This window comes from Peromyscus californicus, unplaced genomic scaffold, assembly GCF_007827085.1.
Source record: "Peromyscus californicus insignis strain IS unplaced genomic scaffold, ASM782708v3 Scaffold_4__1_contigs__length_199733344, whole genome shotgun sequence".
NCBI lineage: Eukaryota > Metazoa > Chordata > Mammalia > Rodentia > Cricetidae > Peromyscus > Peromyscus californicus.
This window is the reverse complement of record NW_026294562.1, coordinates 166288801-166307926: the sequence shown is the minus strand read 5'-3', so window position 1 is coordinate 166307926 and position 19126 is coordinate 166288801. Positions and strand designations below refer to the sequence as shown.

General features: G+C 51.0%; 1 protein-coding gene across 1 annotated transcript in view; it reads left to right on the top strand.

Annotated features, from left to right (window-relative positions):
- Arhgap35 (Rho GTPase activating protein 35) overlaps nt 1-15916 on the top strand; it is a 117302-nt gene extending 101386 nt beyond the window's left edge. Inside the window, exons 4-7 of the mRNA XM_052713177.1 lie at nt 2727-2804; nt 4020-4151; nt 11957-12062; nt 12644-15916. Of these exons, the coding sequence (XP_052569137.1) occupies nt 2727-2804; nt 4020-4151; nt 11957-12062; nt 12644-13001 (674 nt within the window). The 3' untranslated portion in view covers nt 13002-15916. The remainder of the gene's footprint in view (nt 1-2726; nt 2805-4019; nt 4152-11956; nt 12063-12643) is intronic.
- The last annotated feature ends 3210 nt before the right edge of the window (nt 15917-19126 follow it).

Here is a 19126-nt window from a genome sequence, read left to right as displayed (position 1 = left end):
TCAGCCTCCTGAGTGTTTGGATTATTAAAGGTGTACACCACCATGCCCAGCTCAATGTTGTTTTCGATTCCTGTCTTAATTTTTAAAAATTCACACCTTATCCAGTCTTTGATGTCCTGCCAGTGGTGGAGGAACCTTTTCTTAAATTCCTCACAGCAGGAACCTAAATAGGTGACAGCAGCCTTGGCTTCCAAGTGGAGCAGCGTATCTACAAACAGGAAGATGATGGCATCTGCATCCTAAATCAGAAGAAGACCTGGGGGAAGCTCTGATGGCAGCAGCATCTCCAGGAACACTGGCCCCTTGACTTCATGTCCTTGATTTACCAGATCCAAGCAGCCTTCAGAAATTTCAGGAAACCACAACTTCTGGTGGTGACAGATCTCAGGGCCAACTGCCAGACCCTCCCTGAGGCGTCTTACATCAGTCTGCCTGCTATCACTCTGTGTGACACAGATTCTCCTGCTGGGTGGACATTGCCATCCCGTGCAACAAGCTCACTCAGTGGGTCTGATGTGGTGGTTGATGGCCCCAGAAGTTCGGCACATGAGTAGCACTATCTCCCATGAGCACCCGTGGGAGATTATGCTCGATCTTTACCTCTGCAGAGATCCTGAAGAAATGGAGAAGAAAGAACAAGCAAAGCTGAAAAGGCTGTGACCAAGGGAAGAATGTCTGGGTGAACGGACCACACCAGCTCCTCAGCTCGCATACCGATCTGACATTGTACAGGTGCCTCCCGCCACTGAGGACTGATCTAGAGTTCCCATTGCTCAGGCCACAGAATAGATAGAACAACATTGCACTGAGCTGTTCTGCAGACACTTGAGCAAAAGAGAAGAAGATGGATGAAAAATAAATATTTCCTTTATAAAGAAAAGTAATAGGAAAGGGGGTAGGAAAACAAACATTTAATACTCAAAGACCTCTTTCAAGTGCAAAATGAGAAGCATTGCAGAAGAAAATCAGCAGCATGAGTAGTAAGAAATAGACCTAGGCTGGGGCATGGGGGGTGCTTTGTGGTAGAGCACTTGACCTGGGCGGTTCCTTCCCAGCACTTCAGAAACACCAGGAAAAAAAGTTGCTTAAGACTTTCTACCTATGGAAGCCTGAGAGAACCTAATCAAGATGGAACTGTTTCTGGAGTCATTGTGTACACTGGGATCTTTAAGCTCATGGTTTGTGACATTCTTGTTTTGTGCTCTACCACTGAGCTGCACTCCAGCTTCTAAGAACTGTATTATAAAAATATGAACACACTGAATTAGATAGGAAAAGTTCACAGGATGCTCTGTATGTGAAAGAAGGGAGGGTGTTTCTTCATTTCTTTGGGGTCAAAAAAAGCTTATTGAGTGCCCAGCCAGGCAGCAGCTGAGGTGAGGTGCTCTGAGCCTGCCTCCCTTTATGCTTTCTGTGGCTCTGGCGCTGGGACAGAAGCCCGCTCAGAGCAAGCAAGTGCTCTAGCACTGAACCACACTTCTAGCCCTTTTTATTTATTTTGTTGGGGATGGAGGTAAAGTGGGTTCTAGTGATTAAACTCAGGCTCTTGCCAGGTGGTGCTGGAGCATGCCTTTAATCCCAGCACTCCAGAGGCAGAGGCAGCCGGATCTCTGAGTTTGAGTCCAGCCTGGTCTACTTAGTTCCAGGACAACCAGGGCTACACAGAGAAACCCTGTCTCAAAGAAAAAAAAACAAAACCTCAATCTGTCAACCTTGGCAGTGCATTGCTTGCTGATCTGTCTTCACCAAGCCCCTTTTTGGCTTTCTGAGACAGGGTTTCACCCTGTCAGCCATGGAAACCTAGAGCTCATTATGTATCTCTGACTAGCCTTGAACTTGCTATGATCCTTCTACCTCTGTTCCTACCTTCTAGGATTGCAGATGTGTACACCATGCCTTGCTTTTTATCTTTATTTTTAACAGAAAAACACTCAGGCTAGAGAAACAGTTCAGTGGTTAAGAGTACTGGCTGCTCTTCCAGAGGACCTGAAGTCAGGCAGCTCGTAACTGTCTATAACTCCAGCTCCAGGGCACCCAGTGCCCCTTCGGTATGCTATGGGCACTGCACTCATGTGACATGTACACACATACACGAAACAAAGTATTTTTTTAATTTTTAGAAAAAGGTAAAGGAGCTGGAGAGATGACTCAGCAGTTAAGAGCACTGACTGCTCTTCCAGAGGACCTGGGTTTAATTTTCCAGAACCCATGTCTGGCCTTCATTGATACCAGGCATATACCCAGGCAAAATTCTTATTCATGCATACATATATATGTTTGTTTTTTTGTGGGGGGTTTTTGTTTTTGTTTTTGTTTTTGTTTTTTAGTAAAATACTCAAGACTGTACATTAAAATGTGGAGTGTGGTATTGCACGCTCAGGAAACAGGGGCCGGTGGATCTCTGGAGTTTGAGGCTAGCCTGGTCTACATATCAAGTTCCAGCAAGTATTAAGCCAAATGTAGTAGCAAACACCTGCAGTCCTAGCACTTGGAAACTGGAGGCAAGAAGATGAGGTGTTCAGGGCCAGCCTGAACTACATGAGCCCTTACCTTTAAAGTAAAAAGAGGCTGGGGCCTGGTACTATGGAGTTTTTACATGAAACATCGAACAAGAAAGCAATGCTAGCCCCGCCCTCCACTGTAGTGGGAAACTTGTAGCCTCCCCAGTCAGCTCCTGTCCCGCTCTCTGGCTCTGGTTCATGGACCTGCCTATTCTTTCTCCACAGGACTGAGCACTGAGGGCATCTACCGGGTCAGCGGGAACAAGTCAGAGATGGAAAGTCTGCAAAGACAGTTCGATCAAGGTGAGTCGCAGCCTGGCTGTACATCACTGGTCCAAAACAGATGCCATGGCTGGATTGCCAACAGGGCCTGGGTATTCCTGCCACCCATAAACCTGAACCAAGAGGTCCTGGCTCAGAGACAGAGGCCACATGTGCCCCCTGTGGGGGGCCAGGTCCATCAACATACTGTCCCTGCCAAGGCTGTTCCCATTGCCATTCACAGCCGCCATTAGAGGTTTCCCTGGCCCTGGCTCACTTCTGGAAGGGCCTGGCCTCCTGGGCTGGGACCAGGGGTAGTAGCATTTGAATTAATGATCCAATATTTTTCTGACAAGCCAGAGGTGTCTATATCAACCACATTTCTCCTCAAAATGGCCTGTGGGCGAGAAAGTAAGGCAACATTTCAAGATAACTGAGGCACCTGGGCTTCAACTCCCAAGCTGAAATCTTAGTCACACCAGCTTTGGGTGTGGCTGCCCTGCTCCTAAGTTAGGTCAAGTGTGAGAGGCTCCCAGCTAGGGACTAAGCTCTTAATGTGAGAAATGCCCACGCCATGCCACCAGGCCAGAGCAGAAGAGCAAATCCTCTCAGCTGTCAGCATCCAGAGTGGGCAGAGTGGAGGGACAGGAGGACCAGCTGACAGTGCCGTCTTGTGATGATGTGCCACTGTTTGAACATCAGGACTATGTCCTGAGAAAACACATCTTCATTGGGCAGGTGTCAGATAGCACGCTTCATAAGCCCCATGGAATTCTCTCACAGGCCCTTTGTCGTGCATGACTGCACCTGTAAGAGTCTGGACTACCAGCGGGTAGTCCAGAAAGGGACACTTGATGTCCATCTGTGGACAAGTCCTATGGAATCAAGCATGCAGTGAGGCCAGAGAAAGAAGGAAAATGAGAGGAGGGGTCAGTAGAGTCATGAGCTGGGAAGAACCAGGGGGAAGAACACTGGGGATTCTTCCTCCCTGCATCAGGATCTGGATGAGGCAGTGGCCGCCTGGCCGGCAAGAAGGGGAAGTAAGGGGAAAGCTGAAGCTCGTCAGAACCCAGTGGGGTGAGCAGGTACCCTGGGGATCTGGATGAAACCTCTCCAGTCATGTCTGTAAACCCAGGCTGCCAGCTCCTCTAGAGTTCCAGCCCTGGGGCGCATCTAGAAACCCTTTCTGTGAACTTTCTTGTGGCTTCTGCTAACTTAGATGGGTGGATCTTGCCTCACTTCTTGACTTGCTTTCAGACCACAATCTGGACCTGGCAGAGAAAGACTTCACCGTGAACACTGTGGCGGGGGCCATGAAGAGCTTCTTCTCAGAGCTGCCAGACCCCCTGGTACCATACAGCATGCAGATTGACCTGGTGGAAGCGCACAGTGAGTACAGGAGCACCTCTCTGAGTGTCCCCAGGCAGCTGCGGGCCCCCGGCCTGGCATCTGACTTGGGTGCCGTCCCTGTCCCTCCGCTGTGGCCGACCTCCCCATGTCTGCCCTGGTGTGCTCTGTGGGGTAAAGCTGCAGCTGCTGTTCTGATCAGATTATCCTGGACCCTTTTCTTTCTTCTGCCTCATGTAAGGCAGCAAAACCTGTCATCTGAGGCCAAACAAACTCTCAGAAAGTTACCTCTGGAGCTGGAATTCCAGAGGACTCAGGTTCTGTTTCTAGTACCAACATGGTGGCTCACAACCGTCCATAACTCCTGTTCCTGGGAATCTTAACACCCTTTTCTGAGTTCTGAGGTGCCAGGCGTACTTGTGGTGCACAAACATGTATGCAGGCAAAATACAAAATAAAATTAACAAATCTAAAAAATGAATTTTTTTAAAAAGAAAAAAATTACGTTTGGAGGGAGTGCTCTCCAGTGGCCTTAGCCGGAAGATCACAGGGCTCTGTAGCACATCGGCACTCGGGATTTTTTTGTTTATTTGAGGTACTGTCTTGTATGTCCCAGGGTGCCCTCAGACTCCTTATCTTGCTGCCTCTACCTCCCGTGGGCCAGCATTACAGCATGTGCCAACATACCTGACTTAGAACCTCTAGTTTTAATGGCAGTCTCTAGGGCAGCGGTTCTCCACCTGTGGTTCATGACCCCTTTAGAGGTCCAACAACCCTTTCATGGGTGTCACATATCCGATATCATGCATATCAGGTATTTACATTACAATTAATAACAGTAGCAAAATTACAGTTATGAAGTAGCAGTGAAAATAATTCTGTGGTTGGGAGTCACCACAATATGAGGAGCTGTATTAGAGGGTTGCAGCATTAGGAAGGTTGAGAATTCTACTGCTCTAGGATTGTGTGGGATGCTTTCTCATTGTCTGGGTATGTCATGTGCCATGAAAGGCCTGACCTCTTGGAGCTGTCCACCACAGGACACTTACTATTTAGCCAAAGGAAGCCTTTGCCCTTGTAGGGGAAAGAGCGAGAAGACCCAGAAACAGCAATTCCTCCACAGCTGCTGAAAGGAGTATCCCTCTGTGGGTCCAAGGACAGCCAGGATACGTAACAAGATGTCCTGGAGAGTGGCTCAGCAGTTAAGAGCACTGAGTGTTCTTCCAGAGGACCCGAGCCCAGAGAACCCGAGCTCAATTCCCAGCACCCACATGGTAGCTCACAACTGTCTTTAACTCTAGCTCCAGGGGACCCAACACCCTTACACATACATGCAGGCAAAACACCAATGCATATAAACTAAAACTTTAAGGGGACGGGGGAGATGCCCAGAGAGAGAGTGCCAAGAAAGAGGTCAGGCAAGAAAAGGGGAGTGTGGTCCTGGGCTAGCTCACTGCCAGACTCAGGCAGTGTGTTCTCAAGGCTGTGGTGAGGTTGTCGGTCAAATCCCTGCTCCTGTAAGGATGCTATTCCAGCTGTGGAGGGTGCAGGACTCAGGTTACCTGCACATGGTCTGTTTCTGCATCTGCCAGCCTCTCCTTTTCACCCACCTACCAAGGCTGGGAGGCAGCACTTAGGGTGGGGACCATCTCAGACTCATGCTATCTCTCTAAAGGAAGTTAGAGAAGGTTCAGAAGGCATGCACTGGTTGGTACCCAGCTGCCGAAAACCCAGTTCTCACATTTGTCTTGACCTGGCGCCACCTAGAGGCATGTTGAGTACTGGCACCCAACAGAGTGCCATTGTTTCTTAACAGCTGACATGGCACCTTTTTGTTTGGGGAGGGCCAGGAGAGGGTGCTGCTGATAGGGGCCCACTTCCCTTCTTCCCATCACTTCTGCCACCCACTCTGTAGGTTCCCACAGCTCAGAAGGTGGCTGCAGCAGCCTGGGAAGGGTGGAGTCTCATAGCTTCCTCTCCATTGTATGCTTTCTGGACCCTGCTAGTCAGCCGGGCCGCCTCTTGTCTATCCTTCCTTGACAGCCTGACAGAAGAGGGTAGGGAGGGGGGGATGCCGCTAACACGGTACTTCGCAGCCGAAGCAGCAAGTGGAGCACGGGGCTCAGTGGATCAAGGTGGGCTTAGCTGAGTCAGACACCGGGCAATACAAAAGTTGTGTCGAGGGACATGGTAGGAGGAAGATTGCCATGCCCTATTGAAGCGCAAGTTTCCATGGCAACAGCAACTTGACCAGCTCTTTTCACTTACTGCCTCAGAGTGTCTGTGTCTGTGTATTCAGGCTTGCATGCGGCTCCACATCCCATCACAACAGATATCAAGGTCATTGTCTGATTGTTGTGTAAGCATCAGAATTTCACAATATTGAGCACCACTGAAGAGTGCCCACCAAGTGGAATCTGTGTGTTTATTTGCTAGTTGTCTTCCCAGCTTAGTCAAGGTAACATGGAGACTCGGGCACCAGCAGAGCTCACAGATTGTTGCTTGCAGTGTGCAGCAGGCTCTGCCGGGTATTGGTGTGTGTTCTTAGTCACCAGTGAGGTAGAGGGTTGTCTCTTCTTGGTACAGAGGAGCCTGAGGCTCTCAGAGTGACACAGTTTGGCTGGAGGCCCAGGTCACACGGCTGGGAACTGGCAAGCTGGAACTTGAGTCCCTGCTTTCCCTGGGTGGAAGCTGGTGTTTTCTGTAGATAGATTCAAACAAGCTGAGCTGCAAGTGCAGAAAGCCCCATGATGGGGGAGAGGCAGGGAGTAGTGAGGAGGAAGGATCGTGAGCTATGGCTTCAGGTGGGGCTAGAGTTAATAAGGCAGCAAGTGAGGCCTTTGTGTTACTCTCTTCCCCAACGCCTCATTCCAACTGGAACTGTTCCCAGCCTACATGTTTTCCTCTCCTCTTCTCCACCACCAGCACCACCAATCCCTTCCCTGTCCAGAGTCCCTCTAGTTCATCTGGTCCCCACAAGCTGCCTGTGGCTTCTCCTGACAGGAATCCTAGAGCTCAGTCCACCTTGGTACAGGATTCCAGGCCAAGGACCCAGAGCTGCCAGTGTGTAGTCATCCAAGGGAAATTGTTCTCAGTGCAGGCTTCTCATCTACCTTTCCCACTGGGCAGATGAGGCAGCCCAGGTTGTGGGGTAGATGGCCCTCACTACCCTGTAGACTCTTGTTCCCATACTAGCTCAGGATACTGCCTTCTCTTGTCTGTCCACATAGCTGCTCAGAGATGCTGTGTCCCCACTGCAATCACATACATGTGTGAGGCCCTGTGTGGACAGAGACACATGACAGTGACAGACAGAATATGTTCAACTGCCCAGCTTGCTGCATGATCATGCCTCAGAATAGTCTGAAATTTCCATTCCAAGCCAAGCAGAGGGTGGCCCCAGCCTGGCCTTAGCCATAACCTTGTATGCCACATGGGAGAAGATGGAGACAAACCTGGGCCTGCCTGCCTCTGCCCAGCCTTCTCCTTTTCCAGGAGCACAAGCATGCAGAGGGTCAGCAACCGCCACTCGGCGCTGAGGGGAACCTCAGATGGCAGTAAGCAGCCAGGGTAGGGACGGTGGACAGCAGGATCAGAGTCCTTGCCAGGATTTGTGGCCAGAGCAAGTTCTTGTACCTTTTTTCATTAGTTTGAGGTTGTTGTGGTGGTGGTGGTTTGGTTTGGTTTGGTTTCTCTATGTAGCCCTGACTGTCCTGGAACTCACTCTGTAGACCAGACTGGCCTCAAACTCGGAGATCCGCCTGCCTCTGCCTCCTGAGTGGTGGATTAAAGGTGTGCACCAGCACTGCCCAGCTAGTTTGGGTTTTTGTTTGTTTGATTTTTTTCTTTTCCTGAGGCAAGGTCGGTCTCATTCTATAGTCCAAGCTGCCCTCAAATTCTAGATTCTCCTGTCCCAGCTTCTCCAGTGCAGGAATTTCAGGTGTGTGCCACTACAGATGGTTCTTTGTACCTTTTAGAGCCCTGGTTTGTGTACACTGAGGGTGTTTGTAAGGTCCCTGATAGTCCTGACTTCCCCTCCTCTTCTTTATGGGCTCCTAAGGACTCAACTGTTAGCAGCTGCATCATGTGTATGTAGACTTCACCTTGGTTCATCTGGCCCCTGAGTGCCTGCTCACAGCTCCAGTCCATTCCTTTCACTGGCTCCAAGACATGACAGGGGGTCTGGAGCAGAGAGCAGGGCTGAGGTCCAGCCTCACTTTCTGCCTGGATGCCTGCTGAGGATTGCACAGAGAGCACCTCGTCCTGAGGGCACTGTAACACCTGCAGAGAGACACATCCTCTGTCTCCCAGAAGACAGGGCACTAAATGAAATGTCATTGCCAGTCATGGGATTCCTCCCTACCAGTTAGTGGTCAGGGAGGCACCCAGAACCCCACAGGATATCACCATGATGCTTCATTGCCCACATGGCTCAACAAGATCCTGCTGCTGAACCTCAGCTGAGCAGAAACTCCCTGCTACCTAGACTACGTCGTGTTAAAGGTGCTGTGCAGGCTGCTGTGGGAGAAAGATATCAATAGTTTCACCTAGGATTCCACCCTGCATACTACAGTACCATCCTGCCTGGCAAGGTGTGTCCATTGCTACAATAGTGGCGTGACAGTTACAGCTCAAACCAGCTTCTTTCTGATTGGATATGGTTAGGTGTGAGCCTCCTCCACAGGAGGAGTTTCATGCTAGGTACTGACTGAGGAGAGTATGGGCCAGAATAAAAAGGGCAGTGGTGGAGTAGGATTCGGCTTAGTGGTACACCACTTGCCTAGCATGTGCGAGGTCCTCGGTTCCATCCCCAGCACCTTAGAAGGGGCAAATCAGCCTTGCTTTAGTGTCATAGGCCCAGGGCCAGACTTGGCGAGGAAGATCCTTTGGCTCCCTTTGTGGTCCTCCCACCAGACACTTGGTGCTTCTCAGTATTAATGAATGCAGGGGCCCGGCAGAGAATCAGGTGGGAAGGGAGAGGGAGTACAGGTCAGGAACCATCTAGGCCTCTCTTGGGCAAGTGACTCAAGAGGCTGCACGAGGGTGAGCTTTCCCAGGGAGGGGCAGAAATGAGTGTCAGAACGGCTCCGTCACTACCCCAGGGAAGAAGGAAAGGAAACACCCATCACTGCTGCTACCCAGGTGCCCGATGAAAAGAGACACAGCTGTGTCTGTGTCACAGGGTACCTACAGGGACCTAGGCATGCTTGCATCCGAAAGGAAGGGATGCACTAATTCTAGTAAGTGAGAGAGAGCCGTGCCCATGGTTCTCATGCACTCTTCTGTAATCAATCACCCATCCTCCCTTCCGTGGCTCCCTTTTGCTAAACAGACTGCTTGCTGAAACACCGCAGCAAAGAATTTTAAACTCGGGGCTACAGCTCAGCCGTGGAGGCGGAACCATTGAAACAACCCTTGGGTTAGAAACCAACCCTGACTAGCTCACTTCAGTTCCTGTGGCTTCACTCATCTGACAGGCAGACAGCTCCCATTGCTCAGGTTCCCTAGTAGCTCTAGGCCCTTCACATGTACCCACCTCTGAGTTTACCATGAACCTCTTGCTGCCTCGAATCTCTTTTATAGACAGGAGGCTGAGTGACCCTCAAGAGTCACTAGCCCAGGTTCACAGCTTCTGGGTGCTTGAGACAGGATTGGCATCCAGGTCAGGGTTTGAGTCAGATTTGGGCTCTGAACTGTAGCCAGTTTGCACCACAGTCCTGTGTGACTCACCCAGTTACGGCCTCCTGGCATGTCCTCCACTGTAAGGTTCCCAACCAGGAAACCATGGCCTTACCCTATTTATTTTAACTGAAAACAGATTTCTTTTGTTTTGTTTTGAGACAGGGCCTCACTGTGTAGCTCAGGCTGCCCTGGAACTCACTAACTCACTGTGTAGACCAGGCTGGCCTCAAACTCAAAGAGATACCCCTGCCTCTGTCACCCAAGTGCTGGGATTAATGGTATGTGCCACCACCACCCAGTCAGATTTTTTTGGGGTTTTTTTTTTTTTTTTTTTTGGTTTTTTTTTTTTTTTTTGGTTTTTCGAGACAGGGTTTCTCTGTGTAGCTTTGGAGCCTGTCCTGGAACTCACTCTGTAGACCAGGCTGGCCTCGAACTCACAGAGATCCACCTGCCTCTGCCTCCTGAGTGCTGCGATTAAAGGCGTGCGCCACCACCGCCCGGCTTAATACAATATTTTAATTATAGTTTCTCTTTCCTACTTCTTTACCCTTTCTTTCATTAGAAAACAAACAAGCATCTGAAAAATAATAATCTACAATAAAAACAGACCAGAACAGGACAAAACACAATGAGAAACCACAATATATGTGGAGAGCACTTGGTGGGGACAGGTGGGGCTGATAAAGCATCGAGAGAGAACCTCCAAAAATGCCATTGAGTTCATTTTGTGTTGACCGTCTGCTGCTGGGCGTGGGGTCTGCTCTGAAGAGTGGATTGTACACCCACTGAGACTCCAGTAGAGAAAACCTTTTTTTCATTTGTGAGCAGTTAATCAGTTGGAAATAGCTTCTGGGTTAGGGATGGGTTTCTTACCCTATTTTTAATCATTTTTATTATATTAGTTTGTTGTTGTTGTTAAGACAGGGTTTCATTCTATAGCCTAGGCTGACCTCAAACTGACAGTCCGCCCACTTCAGCTTTCCAAGGGCTGGGATTACAGATGCATACCACATGCCCTTCATGACCTTCACCAGGAGCCATAGTGTGGGGGTTTCTGAACCACCAGGAGTTTGAAGCAAGAGGACATGGCAGTTTTATCAGTGTCCAAGGAGACAGTGCCCAAACAAACTAAGGCCATTGTAGTCTGTTTTCATTTTGTTTTAAGGGCTCATGTATGTGTTTAGGCATGTTCGTGCAAGTGGAGGTCACCAGATGTATTATAGGAGTCAGTTTTTTCTACCCTGTGAGTCCCAGCTCAGGTCATCAGACTTAGCAGATAGTGCCTTTTACCCATAAGCCACTCTACTAGCCACTGTCCCCCCACACTTCAGTGGCCACAAAGATGTCTTTCCATGTGCAGAGGAACTGAGTTGACCAGGTGTCACTCTAGATGGAGTCTGGACCATTTTTGCCTCCCTGTCAGAATGAGCCAAACTCAGCTCAGTTCCGCAGCTGGTCAGTTCAGATCCTTGTTCCGCAGAGTTTCTGTCTGTTCCCTTGTTTCCTATCCTCAGAACAGTGCAGATTGTAGAGATGACTGACCTGGTGTGGCATGGATGACATGCTTCCTGTCACAGCACATTGAACCCTCAGTGGGCACAGTGGGCGGCAGTAAGAACAGGGGCATGTGGTCCCTTTGATGAGCTGCATAAGAATCGCCCACTGTCTGCATCCACCCCTCCACAGCACCATGTGCAAAGCTCCTCATGTCTGCAGGGAAGGACAGAGCCCCGGTCTTGTGGCAGACCCCTCCTTCCATGGTCTGTCAGTGTGGGTGGGTGACAGCACCCTCCTCCCGTCTGGCCAGGAAGCAAACAGTCTTTCTGCATCGGGGTGCCTGTCTCCAGGGGCAACCGATGAGCAAAGAATGGTGTTCTTTATGGTAGAGTCTGTGGATGGTTCATCTTGGGGGGCAGAAGGGGGGCAGGAAGCCCAGGCATACAGTACTGTCCTTCAGTAGGGGCCTGGGACATAGAAGTGGCCTGGACCCCAGTCCAGGTGTGCGGCCATGGATGCAGGCTCTGGGCATAAGGGTGGGATAGAGCTGTCAGAAAGTACACTGGGGTAGCCGCCAGCCACACAGCTCCCTGCTGCTTCACAGCTACTTTACACCTCCAGAACACTCACCAAACACAGCCCTGAAAGCCTTTGGTTTTCTCTCTCAGAAATCAACGACCGAGAACAGAAGTTACATGCTCTTAAGGAGGTGCTGAAGAAATTCCCAAAGGAAAACCACGAAGTCTTCAAATACGTCATCTCCCACCTGAACAAGTAGGTTCCATGCTGCTGGGTGGTTTCCCTCCTGTAATAAACAGGCATCTTGAGCTAGTTAACTGAGGGAGAAGGCCAGCAGGGTCCACCCTCTGCTGCAGTGGCCAGTGGCATAGCCGGGGCCCTTGGCATCCTTAGTTCCATTCTGGCTCAGACTCCAAGCCCATGGGGGGCGGGGGCGGGGGCATTCTGGCAGGTGCTATTGCCTTTAGAAACTTCACAGAAGCAAAAATTTCAAGAGCTTCTCACAGCTGCTCCTTGTCCATGTCTCCGGTGGACTGGTGTGAGACAGAACACATATCAGGAGGGAGGGGCCTGGGAACAGAAGGTTTGTCCGCTCATGATGAGCCTGTTGGCAGACGGTAGTTTTTGGAACCATGCACTAACCCTGCCCATCCCAAACATCACCACCACTCTGGTTGATGGTCTGTGCACTGCACCTTCCAGGAGCATGTCGGGCCTCCATGTGTCCTCAACCTCTGGACCCTGCAGCTCCTTAGAGCTAGTGGCAGGATCAGGCCAAGGGCTAGGAGGCAGGGAAGCCCTGTGCGGATCTGACCTGGCTGTGCTGTCACCTACAGAGTCAGCCACAACAACAAGGTGAATCTTATGACCAGTGAGAACCTGTCCATCTGCTTCTGGCCCACCCTGATGCGGCCCGACTTCAGCAGCATGGACGCGCTCACAGCCACACGCTCCTACCAAACCATCATCGAGCTCTTCATCCAGCAGTGCCCCTTCTTCTTCTACAACCGGCCCATCAGCGAGCCTCCAGGGGCTGCACCTGGCTCCCCATCAGCTGTGGCTCCCACTGTCCCCTTCCTCACCTCTACACCTGCTACCAGTCAGCCGTCGCCTCCCCAGTCCCCTCCTCCAACCCCTCAGTCCCCAATGCAGCCACTGCTCTCCTCTCAGCTCCAAGCCGAGCACACGCTGTGAGCCACCACAGTCCAGGAGGCAGGAAAACCAGTCGTCTTCTTGACAGGGTGGCACTTGGCCTTGAACAAAATCAGGTCCCCTGGGGTGGAGGTCGCAGCCAAGCGCCTTTTTAAGACTTCAGTGGTGTCACTAGCCAGGGTCCACCGTGGCTGGGCAGTCAAGCACCCTGCAGCCTGCTCTTCACCCGGCACTGGCTGTGGCAGGCTGTGGGGCCCTGCCCTTGGCCTGGCCACTCTGAGGACTGAACTGACCATTCAGTGGCCCAGCACCCGCACTGCTCCCTGGACCCCTTGCCCAGCCTGTCTGCCTGCACCAGCGTCAGGGCCCCAACGTCGGGACAGCACCCCAGCCTCTGCCAGGGGCAGAGGTTGTACCCCAGCAGGGCTGGCCCCTCTAAAGAGGATGACAATTCCCAGTTTGTCCTCTCTCATTTTCCATACCTACACACACCTGCAAAGGGGTCCTTGGAAACATGTGGGCTCTGGCTCCGCTACCCCACAGTCCACGCTGGGGCATTGGCATGGCCCATCAGCACAGCAAGACGAGAGCTTTGTGCCTAGACCTAGTGTGTGGCTTCCCTCCAACCCCTTCCCAGGCTTCTGATCCATTCCGTGCAGCAAAGGAACACTGGAAGAAAGATGGAGCCCTCTACAGAGACAGAAAGGCAGAAAGCACGGGAAGAAAACAGACCTCAAGTCTCCACTTCCACCTGCCAGGTGGCCACTGGGTAAAAAGCCCCCTTGTCTGTGTGTAACAGCAAAGGAAGGACACCTGGGCAGTGACTGCAAACCCCCTGGGCCCCCATAGACCCACCCCCGGAGAAGACAGAGCCTTTGGAGGGATTGTTGGCGAGGTCCCTACCCCTACTGCTAACCAGCACACTATAGAAACACTACATAGAAACACTGCAGGTGTGTACACACAGCACCCAGGTTGGCATGCTTGGTGTTGAAGTGGGGTCATTTCATCCCATGCTGTAGATGTGACCAGCAAGGGTATCTGGGACATGGGCAGGTATGGCACCTTCCAGGAATGAGCATCTGGTTATATGCAGAGGATCCTGTTCCCAGGCAGAGGCACCATGCCTGGCTTATCACCACCCCACCCTACCCCAGCAGCCTCCCCACTCTGCTCCTGATGGGACATCCCTAGTCGGCTCCTGCCTCTGCCTCCTCCTTTAATCTTAGCACTGGGCCGTGAAACCTGACACTAAGGTGCCCTGGGCGGAGGAGGCATGGGTCGCACAGCACTGCCCTGGGTCTCACCGTTGCACTTTAGAAATAGCATGTGGGGTGTTCCCAGGGTCCCGGGTGGACTCCCACCCTGCCTTTTCCTCTGTAGGGCAGGAGGATGACTGGCCCTTGGTCAAGGGTCCTGCCCTAGAGAAGCTGGCTGTCTCCCTGTCTAGTACTTGGCAACCTAAGGTGCTTGCAAACACTACGCTGCCCCTGCAAAGTGTAATCTCCAAGACCAGACCAAACCCAAGGTACAAACGTGGTCTACGTAACTGTTTTCCCTCCTGAAGGTCTGTGTTGGGTGCTGCAGGCCTGGGGTCAGCAGGAACATAATGTGTGTTGTGTTCACCAAGGTCAAAGACAGTCCCCAGCCCTGACTTCACACCCTGAGCCCCATGCTATTGAAATGGCTTCCGTTCAGTAGCTTCGGTGTTGGGTCTTGAAGGAGATGGAGGCGGAGCCATCCTGCCATGAATGGAGTTCTGACCCAGGCCACCTGTCTGAGGCTGCTGCATGTGCCTGTTTGTAATGTCAGCACTGAGGGGCGGACTGAGAGGCAGGTACACGGCCAGTAGAGCCCTGCCTGGGTCCTCACCGCAAACACCAGGCCGGAGCACCTCACTCCTGCTGCTTGAGGCACTGAGTGACCGTGACAAGGCGTCCTGGGGACCTACAGAAGAGAGAGCACTCAGGGCTTGGGTAGGTGGCCAGGTCAGCTGCTGCCCTACCTGGAAAGCAGCCCTGGAGGTGACATCAGTCTAGTGCCACCCAACACCACCAGAGCTCCCAGGGCTGGGTTTTGTGCTGCACATGGGGTGGTAGACAGACCTGTACTGTCACCCCTCGCATCTCGGCCTTTGAAGGGACATGGGAAGATCTGGTGCTGTGTCTGTTCCTGTGCTCTCCATTTTCCCCAGGAGAGGCAGGCGGCGGCGGCAGCAACAGACTTCTAGAACCTTCTTCACACTGTCTACCACTACGTGGGGTGAGCCCTCTTGTGATCTGTGCCTGCACCCCCTTGAGTGAGGACCCCACAGGGTACCTTGTACTCTGCCCCCGGACTCTGAGACTTCACAGTGGGCCAGCTGCAGTCCTCATTCTCCAAAGTCATCTACAGATGGCAGGTCTAGGAGAGGTGGTTCTCCATTCCACATCCACCACATGTGCATGGGAGGGGCGGGGACTGCCAGCTAAGGATGCCACAGAGAGGTCAGGGCTAGAGGCCTAGATGGTCCCTTACCTTCCACCCCAGCCATGAAGCCACCCAAGTAGTGGAGCCAGGACATAAGTTATTGTTCACATTAAAGAATCATGTTCCCTGTGTACATTTTAAGCAAAGGAAACGTCTCGGGATTGTATGGGAATAAAACTTGTTTGAAAATTTGGAATAGTGCTGCTGTCGGCTTCTTCTTCTGGTACTTGTATTTTCACATGTTTTATGATCTTTAGATGTGTTGGATTAACAAATATTTTGTTTCCTGAGAACGAACAGGAACGTGAATGGCATTGAAGTGTGTTAGTAGTCTGGCTGTGTGCCCAAACTTGTGTTTTGCAGCAAAAGTGGAAACCTGTCTGTAAAGCGAGTGTGACAGTGATTTGCTGTGTCGTGGCAGCTCGAGCCAGGACCTCTCTAGTCGGCGTCAGGAATGTCTGCTTCATTTCCAGGCCTTTTTTTTTTTTTTTTAAACAAGTCCTGGGTTTCCGAGGCTCCTGCCTGTTTAGTGCATGGGCGGCCATCCTGGCAGCCAAGGCATCTCTGACAGAGGTGTTTTTGTTTGGTTTTGTTTTTTAAAATCATGTATTTGCTACAAAGTATTGTACTTGTCTCAATGGGAATGGTGTAAAAAAATGAAAAGGCCTTATGTGATATGTACCATAGTTAATAAATCAATCTTGTTAAAATAAAAAATAAAAACACAGGCCTGAGAGATATGAAGGGGCTGCAGTCTCCAGCGCAGCCTGGGGGTCAGCTAGGGGCAACCTGTCCTCCAGTCACCCTCTGCACCAGTGTCCCCCAGGACGGAAGTCTGAAGGTCAGCCCCCCACCGGCCTAGGTGAGATGCCAGTCCATGGAGTCAGCCAGTTAAACCATCCACAAGGGCAGGTGTGGCCGCCTTCCAAAGAAACCACCACCAAAAGCATTCCCACCCACCCCTGTAAGCCTAGGACTGGGTGTACTGAGGCAGGAGGATTTCAAGTAAGGTCAGCTGGGCTGTAGAGGGGGACCCTGTTGTGTGTGTGTGCCCATGTGCACACACAATCATCCATACTGCATCTACCTTACCTATTGCTTGTGTGATCTCTACCTCCCAGGTGCTACTCAGAGACCAGTGGTTTAGGGTGGGGGGTGGTTTTTGTTTGAGGTTTGGGGGTTTTTTTTGTTTGGTTTTTTGAAGTTTTAGGGTTTTGTGGTTTTGGGTTGTTTTTTTTGTTTGTTTGTTTGTTTGTTTTGTTTTTGTTTTTGAGACAGGGTTTCTCTGTAATTCCTGGCTGTCCTGGAAGTCTGTAGTCCACGCTGGCCTTGAACTCAGATCCATCTGCCTCTGCCTCCTGAGTGCTGGGATTAAAGATGTGCGCTACCACTGCTCAACTTGGTTTTTCCTATGGCAGGGGCTCAGAAACTTTTCATACAAGATGTCTCTTCTCAGCCTTGTGACCATAACAGTCATGGTCCCACCAATGGATGGGGAGACACCTTCAGGCAGCCTCAAACGAAACAAACCTACCCATTACCTCTGCTAAGTGTGAGTTACAAGCAGTTGTGAGCTACCCGATAAACTGAACTTGGGTCCTCTGCAAAAGTAGCAAGCTTTCTTAACCCCTGAGTCATCTCTCCAGCCGTAAGTTTTAGTTTTTTGAGACATGATATGAAAGATTTTTATACGAATGTTTGTGGGTAAATACAGTACCTGTGGAATCCAGAAGAGGGCATAGGATTCCCCTGGAACTGGAAGAGTCGTCAAGCTGTCTCACATAGGTGCTGGGAAGAGGATTCTGATCTTCTGTATAAGCACTCTGGGCCACTAAACCTTCTCCAGCCCCAAGATATAATATGTAGCCTAGATTTCTGTATTCCATGGAACCCTCCTGCCTCAGCCTCTGAGTACTGAGGTGACAGGTGTAAGGCACCATTCACCCAAGTCCAGAGTTCTGGAGGCATGTCTGTGGCTTGTCTGCTCACCCAGAATGCCCTCACCTTAGTCCAGAGTTCTGGAGGCATGTCTCTGGCTTGTCTGCTCACCCAGAATGCCCTCACCTTAGTCCAGAGTTCTGGAGGCATGTCTCTGGCTTGTCTGCTCATCCAGAATGCCCTCACCTTAGTCCAGAATTCTGGAGGCATGTCTCTGGCTTGTCTGCTCATCCAGAATGCCCTCACCTTAGTCCAGAGTTCTGGAGTCATGTCTGTGGCTTGTCTGCTCATCCAGAATGCCCTCACCTTAGTCCAGGCTGGTGAGGTGGCTCATAGGGTAAAAGCACTTTACCTCCAAGCCCTGAGGACCTGCGTTTGATCCTTGGGACACTCACAGTGGAAGGAAAGAAGTGATTCCCACGAGTTGTTCTTTTTGTTTTTTAATCTGGTAGAGCCCATGTTGGCCAGGATCTCAATATATATCTTAAAGTAACCTTGAATTGATTTTCCTGCCTCCACCTTCCCAGGTTCTGGAATTGCAGGTAGGCAACTCACCCACCCCTGGCTGGGAAGCTTCTCTAATGTACTTGACTTAGGATTATTTAGGTAGTCTCCACCCATTTAATCCAGAATCCCAGAGCATGTGTGTGCCAGGCCCCAGGGAGCACAGGCACAGCTCTGCCTGCCCAGAGCCCACTCCCAATGGAAGAAGCAAGCCTCCATGTCAGTTGCAACTCCAGCTGTGTGTATGCCTGCTGTGACCAAGCAGACCAGTGAGCCTTCAAGAAGGCCTCCATGGGGAAGTGAAAAGGAAGGGACCAGGAGAAGAAAGAACACACAGTCGGGGCCAGAGAGATGGCTCAGTGGTTAAGAGCATAGACTGCTCTTGCAGAGGACCCGAGTTCAGTTTCCAGCACCTACAGCAGGCTGCTAACTACCGGTTCTTGCTCTTCTGTCCTCCATCAGCTCCTGTACTCACATGTAACATACACATGATTTTAAAATAAATCCATGAAAAGAAAAGTATCCAAGCCTGATGTTACAGACCAGTCAGCCTAGCTACTCGGGCTGAGACAAGAGAAGTGCCTTTTCCAGGCCTGCTTGGGACTTAACAAGACTGTGTCTCCCAATAAAAAGTAACAGAAAGGGCTGGGGATGTTAAATGGTAGAGCATATACCTAGAATCCCCAAGTGAGGGGCTAGGGGTGTATCTCGGTGGTAGAGTTTGCCTAGCATGCACAAGGCAGAAAGAAGGCTATGAGTTCAATCCTCAGCACAGCAAATAAGTGGCAAAATATTCCATAATGAACAGCAAAGTCTTAAACCAAATATGGAAGCTTATGCCCATAATCCCCACAATCAAAAGGCTGAGGCAGGAGGACTCTGAGTTTAAGGGCAATTTGAAACCTGATCTCAAAAATAAAAAAATCACTAAGAACGTCAGTAACCAGGGATACAGAATATCAGAGCCCAAGCCAGCAAAGATTTGAGTGAATCCCAGCCTGGAGTGCTGAGCTGAGAGCTGACTGAATTAGCACACAGTGGGAATGTGAGCATTGAAAGGAGAAATGGGGTTCTGCGCATCTTGAAGGTCCAAGCAACAGACTCCGTTGAATATCAATCGCATGCACCTGTAAGAACCGGTGCAGGAGATGCCAGGATTGGCATCAGTCCGAGCCTGCAGAGAATGCGTTGCCTTGTTCCCTGTGGCCACCAGGGGTCAGCAGAGCATTGTCCTGCCCTGCCGCGTGCGGAGTACT